The sequence below is a fragment of the Asparagus officinalis genome, chromosome 7 (assembly GCF_001876935.1).
Source record: "Asparagus officinalis chromosome 7, Aspof.V1, whole genome shotgun sequence".
NCBI lineage: Eukaryota > Viridiplantae > Streptophyta > Magnoliopsida > Asparagales > Asparagaceae > Asparagus > Asparagus officinalis.
In genome coordinates this window covers 9905543-9913595 of record NC_033800.1, presented here as the reverse complement: position 1 = coordinate 9913595, position 8053 = coordinate 9905543, and the positions used below count along the sequence as shown (strand labels likewise).

General features: G+C 35.8%; 1 protein-coding gene across 1 annotated transcript; it reads right to left on the bottom strand.

Annotated features, from left to right (window-relative positions):
* Positions 4677–7753, bottom strand: LOC109848255 (CBL-interacting protein kinase 2-like). The gene is made up of 2 exons (XM_020417679.1): positions 7623–7753; positions 4677–6578 (listed from the first exon to the last, which is right to left on the bottom strand). The coding sequence occupies exon 2, from the start codon at positions 6271–6273 to the stop codon at positions 4891–4893; it is 1383 nt and encodes a 460-aa protein (XP_020273268.1). The 5' UTR covers positions 6274–6578; positions 7623–7753; the 3' UTR covers positions 4677–4890.

Genomic DNA, 8053 nt, shown 5'->3' with positions numbered 1-8053 from the left:
CTCAATTTTGGAAACCAAAGTGCAACCGGACTTTGACCTGAAGCTTTATTTCCCAATGGACCGGTGCTACAAAGAGTTGGGTTTTGAAAAGCTCAATGGGCCGAAAATCAACCAGACTTTGGACTGCTGCTGGAGATTTAATTTTGAAAAGCTCAATGGGCCAAAAATCAAATGGACTTTGGACTGTGCTGCAGATTTTAGATTATCAAATGAAAATAAATTGGGCATCCTATATTGGTCTAGAGAAGAACAAAAAGCAAATTCAAAGGTGGAGATTGTTGCTTAGGGCTCAAGACAAATCCAATGGCTCATATTCATTGAAGATTACTATAAATAGGGATAGAGAGTGAGGGGTTAAGGGTGTGAAAATTTTATAAACTCTTTTTGGAGAGGAGGGCTACTCTTAATTTAGAAGGCCTTCCAAAAATTGTAACTTTAGTTGCAATTAATAAAAATAATTTTTCCTCTTTAAATTTGTTCTTTCTCCTCTTGTTGAATGATGAGGATGGAGATGAAGAGCAATTTGAAGGTTTGCATTTCTTTTCTCTTTTATTTCTTTTTTGTAATTTTTTTATTTTTGCTTATTAGTTAGATTTAAATTCATGCTTGTAGTGTAGATTTATTTCCTTGTCTTTTTATTTCTTTTTGCACTTTAATTTGTAGAATATATTTATTTTCTCGTATTTAATTTTTGTAATATATTTTGTAGTGTAGATTTTTATTTTCTTTATAGTTAGATTTATTTCTTGTTCATAGTTTAGATTTTTCTTTTCTTTTTATTTTTGTAATTAGTTCCTTTTCTTCTTGCTTTTATTTCTTAAGATGTGAATTTAATTCTTGTAAGAATCTTGGAATTGTATGAAACTAGTCTAATTTCTTTTATATTGTATGAATTATTCTCTTGTACTTAAAATGTTCATGTTTAGGATAATCAACTAGAGAACTAATCGGTAGAAGAAGAATTTGATAATCTATGCTTATCTTAAATGGTTTGATAGGTTATGCTTATGAATTCTAGGATTATTATCATGTTGTTGTTCTTATCATGAATAGTAATTTTGACTTAGATGATAATTTGATAGGTTACACTTTCCTTAAATGGTTTGATAATCTATGCTTAATAAATCTAAGTTGAAATATGATAAAAAGAGAATAGTTTATATTTTGTAATTGAAATTGGTTAGTGGATTATATTCTAGATTTCTTACCTCTTTTGAATCCTTCATCTTAACTTTCTTAAATTTTCTTTTTATTTTTGGTTTTATTTCTTGATTTTATTAATTCATATTTCTTGCCTTATGATTTCATTTATTCTTTAATTCTTCCTTCTTTCCTCTAAAATTCAATTTATTATCTTTTGCAAATATTCACAACAATCACTCATCACATTCACACTTATTCTTTATTCCTAATTGTCACGCACAAAGTATAAGAACCAAGTTTAATAATCTCTTAAAATCACCTTCTTCGTGGGATCGATATCTTTTTATACTATAACTTGATAAATTGTGCACTTGTAAATTTTGGTACATAATTATGCCGCATCATCAACCTAGACGGAATAAAGAATTCCGTCTAGGTTGACAACCCAGACGGAATTCCGTCTGGGTTGACAACCCAGACGGAAGACGGAATTCCCAACCCAGACGGAAATTCCGTCTGGGTTTCCAACCCAGACGGAATTCCGTCTGGGTTGGATTTTTACAACCTAGACGGAATTTCCGTCTAGATTGATTCAATCTAGACGGAATTCCGTCTAGATTGTCTTTTTTAAGGAAAAAAAATTAATTAAAATTTGGATTTCCCTGTACAATTACATTAATATTTGAATACATCCAGAAAATACTGTACACGCCACATTCAACCATCCAATCATAATCAAAATTCATAACTAGACGGAATTCCGTCTAGATTGCCTTTTTTCAGGGAAAAAAAATTAATTAAAATTTGTATTTCCCTGTACAATTATATTAATATTTGAATACATCCAAAAAATACTGTACACGTCACATTCAACCATCCAATCATAATCAAAATTCATAACAATTCCATTCAAAAACATCTATATAACCAAATCCAACACATTGTACAAATCCAACCATCCACTTCAAAATATACATCAATCAGTTCCGTCTAAAACACATCCAACAACATATATATTAACAATGCACATAACTAAGATATGATACACGACATGAATAAATGTAGTGTTATAACAAATAAAACTGTTTATTGCATTAAAAATAAAAAAACCTCATCCATCGTCGTCGGCGGGGGTATCTCTATCCCGATTACGAGAACGGGTGCTGCTCCCTCCAATATCTCCACTCTGAATGTTTAATTGAATAATCATTATGTGGTGTTTGATAACATATTAGATAAAAATGAATTTATAAATATAAGAAAAAATAAGGTACCTGAGCACTACTCTGTCTAGCGCCGGAATTATCGCCAATGGAGCTAATGATCCGTATGACACCACCATACGCGCTATAAGGAATAGCACCGCCTAAATATTGTATAACATACCCCATGAGATCGTCCATCGAGTTCGCCGTCAGCGCAACTCTAGTCATCTCATTAGTCACCTGAATATGCAGCTCCTGGTCAATCTTATCAATCAAATACACAGAGATATGTGCGACAAATGGCATAGCCTGGAAACTGCTTGTGGCTGCTCTCGTCGATGTAGATGGTGTGGAGGATGCTGTGGACGATCTGATGCTTATACCAGGTGAAGCTCCGACACCATGTAGAGGATATCTTCCTCTCCTATTATTAGAGAGAAATAAATATTAAACTTTGCTCTCAAATTCAATAATGGTAAACAAATATAAATAGTATGTAGTATTCAAATTGAATTGATTTTTCACTATCCTCACGTATTATGACCCATCAGGTTCTGTGTGAGATTGATGTTCTCCTCTGCAGAAAGCATGTGAGGGTCTGGCTCGGTTTGTTCCTCCTCCTGCGAAATGTAGACAGATGCAGCCTCCTTGGATGCGTTCTCAAATCCCTCCTAAAGCACAAATTTATAGTTAATTCAAGATAATGACCATATTATTTGTGTTCTCGTTTCCTCGTAATGTTAACAAAATAGAATTAATAATACTACTCAAGATATGTATAAATCTCACCACTAACTCGAGATTTTTTGTGATCTTATCCCGATTCCTCTCATCACCCCTATATTGTTCACGAAAAGTACCATATGCCGCTCTGGCCCTCAAGTGTATCGGCATTAATGATTTCCCCTGTCATATTATAAATTATGAGATTTCATAATCATACTAAACATTAAGATCTTTTAAATCTTTAAATGACATATACCGTATCTGGAGGAGGGGGGGGGTGGCGGCTGATTTGCCCTGGGCAAACTTAATAGTTTGCCCTAGGCAACCTAGACGGATTTCCGTCTAGGTTGCCTCAACCTAGACGGAAATTCCATCTAGGTTGACTAGTCAACCTAGACGGATTTCCGTCTAGTTTGACTGTTCCGTCTCGTTTGTCAAACTAGACGGAATTTTCCGTCTAGTTTGATCCAAACTAGACGGAACAAACTAGACGGAACAAACTAGACGGAAATTTTACGTCTAGTTTGCTCCAAACTAGACGGAAATTTGTTCCGTCTAGTTTGGTCGATTTTCTACTAGTGTAGGAAAGGTGCAACGAGATGAGGAAACGGGAGGTACTTACTTTGTAGTTTATTTTCTCTCTACTCTTATCCTCTTTCAGTTTGAAGAAATTCTTCTCTCTAATTTTTGTGTACAACCATACAAACAAGTGTTCAAACATCAATGTATTATTGTACACGTTTGGTTTTTTATTGTACACAATGTAACCTAGTTGTAAAGGAAAATAATGTCAAAGGACATAAAAGGAATCCTATAATCTAGCTTTTATCATGCAATCAAATGCATAAAATAGTTATATTGATAATTATCGGTGTACTAGATAATTATTTGGTACGTGGAAATAAATGAGGATAGAATGCTCATTCTCACTTCTCATTCATGCATACTAAACACACCATATTTTTCAAATCTAGAATGCCCATTCCCACACCTCTTTTATTCTCGCATTTTATGAGAATATGCATTTTCAACGAGTTAGTGGGGAATAAGCATACCACTTACGTGGGAATGAAAAACATTTAAATTACATATCAAAAATTCCAAAATTATTGATTAATTATTTATGTCAAAAATAAAAAGTTTCACCCCCCTGCAGTATCTAGTCGCATCCGAACGTGAGAATAGAAATGACCATTTCACTCTTTTTTATTCATTTTTGTATAGGCACACCAATCCAATTTATTTCTTTATTACTTTTCCTAAACAATTCAAAGATACAAAGAACACGATTGGTAGGTGGGAAAAAAAAAGCAAAGAAGCAGCAGGCAGGACAACTTCGTCGGCAGCATATCAAATCATCCTAAATGATTAAGAATAATCTAATGATAATCACCAAGTTTTTAAACGAATACAGCAGCTGCAAACGTCCACACGCGCTTAAACAATGACTTGAAGTATTCCAAATGGGTCCTTGGGAAGACTCATGACAAAAGCCATCACGACCTACGACATAATTAGTTAGGCAAAGGGTTCAACTTGTGCATCCGAATCCATACAACGCGAGTTTTAAACCAAGCGAACCGATGAAAGTAGACGAACAAATTAAGTCGAAGAGCTCATCACACACGAAGCAGTCCAAAATGTATGTAAATAACAAAAATGCATTTGCCCAACTGAGAATGAAGATTGAAACTACTAATTACAGGCAATAATAAACACACAAACAACACATCATAGCTAATAGAGTCATCAAGAAAGCACGAGAGAATTGGAAGTTCCATAAAATCTATCAGAACACCGTAGCCCTCGAAATCCTTCACGCCTGTTGTTCAGAGGTTGGTGGCGCTGGCAATGAGGGCAAAGCTTGCGACTGATCACCTTGCCAAGCCCAAACGATATCCTTAAGCGCCGGCCTCATTTCTTGTTTCCAAATCTTTTGATACTCCAAGGTGTCACCATTAGTTTTCTTTATCTCAACCAAATGGAACGAGGGAGTCACCTCGAAGATTTCGGCATCAATTGCCAGCACCCCTTTTCTTCCTTCTTTTGCCCCTTCCATCTTCAGTACTCCTCCATCCTTCTTCTTCACCTTCAACCTCAGTCTCTTGGCAATCTCCTCTAGCTTTGAGATAATAGTTGAAGCTGGCTTTGAAGAAGTAAACCTCGCTTCTCTTCTTCGTTCGCTCCCCTCGAATAAGCCTGAGAGGTCAAATCCAGCTGAAAGCGATATGATGTCAAAGGCATTCATGTTTAAAGGCTTCGCATCCTCCTGCTTTGATTCACCCCCATCACTTGCAGAGCAACCAAACACTGCATTGACATCAACGGGGGCCGTCTCTTTTGTTTCTGCTTCATTTCTCAATAGCTTGTCATTAAATCCCTTTCTGACCCATGGATTCTCCTTGATTTTTGCAATGGAGATCCTAGTTGCAGGATTTGGATCAAGGATCCTCGATATAAGCCTTCGTACATCTGAAGGGAACCAATTGGGACATTTGAATTCTGCCTTTCCGATTTTTCTGTACAACTCCATCAGATTTGGATCATGGAATGGGAGGTAACCAGCCAAGAGAACAAATAAAATCACACCACAAGACCAAATATCTGCTTTAGCACCATCATATCCTTTTCTGTTGATGACTTCAGGTGCAACATAAGCTGGAGTGCCACATGTTGTGTGTAGTAAGCCATCCTGTTGCTTAGAATCAGCAAGAGCACTCAAACCAAAATCCGAGACCTTTAGGTTTTCATTATCGTCCAAGAGGAGGTTCTCTGGTTTCAGATCACGGTGATAAACACCTCGGCTATGACAAAAGTCCACCGCACTGATAAGCTGCTGGAAGTATTTTCTAGCAATGTCCTCCTTGAGCTTGCCTTTTGCAACCTTATTGAATAGCTCGCCGCCTTTGACATACTCGAGAACAAAGTAGATCTTGTTTTTGCTAGCCATGACTTCGTAAAGCTGAACAATATGTGGGTGCCTCACCAATCTCATAACTGAAATCTCCCGTTTGATCTGATCTATAAGCCCAACCCTCAAAACCTTCTCTTTGTCGATTACCTTAATAGCAACACTCTGTGAAGTTTTAAGATTCCTCGCATGATAAACTTTGGCGAAGGTTCCTTGACCCAGCATTCTCCCTACTTCGTATCTCTGCATCAGAATGCTCCCTTTCAGATCGGTTCCCATTTGTGACATCTAATACTTTACACCGCGATACTCTTCACTTCCTATGCTTTTTTCACAAAGTAAGATTGGCTTCAACCGTCCTCAGCAATGTCGCGAACTACCACAATAGGCCTTTTTGAATTTCTGGGTGCATCGTTTGTGGATGCACTAAGTGCAGGCTGACGAGACTACGCTCACCAATCTCATCAAGGATGAACAAGTGCAGCTCATACGGAGCTACAACCTCATTTACCTTTGACAGTGACTTATTGGCGAGCAAGCACATCTTTCAGCATTCCCTGTTGTTTGTCTTCCAATGTTTCAGGCAGAAGTATCTGAAAGAACAAAATCCTATGATACATCAGGAACATGTCCCCAGTGTGAATAGACAAATCCAAGCATAATAAATTAATACAGGGTTGAGGTCACATACATGAAGATAAGTATGTTAAGGCAAGCATGATATTCAACAAAATTAGGAGCTAATACAATCAAGTTTCCAGCTAATACAGCGATAAGAGCTAATAATAAACAAAGATTACACTATAAAATATTAATCAAATCTCTGCATCCCTAATTATTACCTAACCAGTGGGCAGTCAAAAAGGGACCATGAGATAATTAATCTAAGCACTTTATACTATTCAGCTCAAACATACAGGAAAAATCAAAGCAAAGAGTGAATTTGAATCAATTCTAAGCACTTTATACTATTCAGCTCAAAAATAAAGGAGAAATCAAAGTAAAGAGTGGACTTGAATTTGGAAACTCGACGAACTTTAAAAGTAGACAACCCCCAAGAACGCAGACATAGAGAACATAAAACCAGAGAGAACAAGATTTATATTCTTAATAAATCTCAAGAAAAAAACTAATAAAAATGACCATAAAAATTGCATCTTTTCACATCTAGAACATAAATATTCCCAAAATTCCCCCCAAAAATCATTTAATTATATGAAAAAGCTAATTTACTTAATCTTTAGAGGCAATAGCGTATACTATTTAATTTCTTGGGACCTAAATCAAAATCGAAGAAGCTCGGTATAAAAGCTCGTGGTAAATTCTCCCACAAAACCGAGAAAATCAAAGAAAAATCTTAAACCAAAGAAACTAAAAATAAATTTAAAAAAATCCTTCATTCAAAACCAAGCAGAACCTAGATTAACACAGTAAAAACAAAAAAACAAAAAAAAAGTGGGGGAGAAAACAAAATAAAAATTCAAAGAAATGCATCCTCCCCGTGGAAGATACCAACGTTCCGAACACATAAATTTGGAAAAAAAAAACATTTTTGGGATAAAATGATACTGAAAATAGAGAAGTTACATAAAAACCAAATAAAAAAAGTTCAAAATGTGAATTCTTCGAAATCTTACCGAGATTCAGCAGAAGAGAAAGAATAAGATCTATCAACCGATATCAATCCGATGCGATCTCAAAAACCCCGAATCCAGAAAATGCGATATTCGAAAACCCTAATTATTTTTTTATTTTTTATTTTTTTTATGCCGCCTTTGTCCAAGAGCCACGCTTCGCTTCTTTATAATGTAAAGACGCCGTCTGTTTCGGTAACTGTAGGAAGGAAATTACCAAAAACACCCTTTACAGCTTATGTATTTACCGCCAGCGAGGCATCTGAAAACTTCTAATAATTTGACGGATATTCGATATCCCATTCGGATCGGACTTTCATGCAAAATAACCGCTTAGATCCGAATCCGTAGAAAGAATCAACAAAGATTAATTCAAAATGTTGAGATTTTTTTTTTTTTAAGGAAAAAGACATCGACATTCTTTTGTAGATATA

What these genes read in the sequence shown, in the direction of transcription:
- LOC109848255 (XM_020417679.1), bottom strand. Translation starts at nt 6,273, where the DNA reads ATGTCACAAATGGGAACCGATCTGAAAGGGAGCATTCTGATGCAGAGA.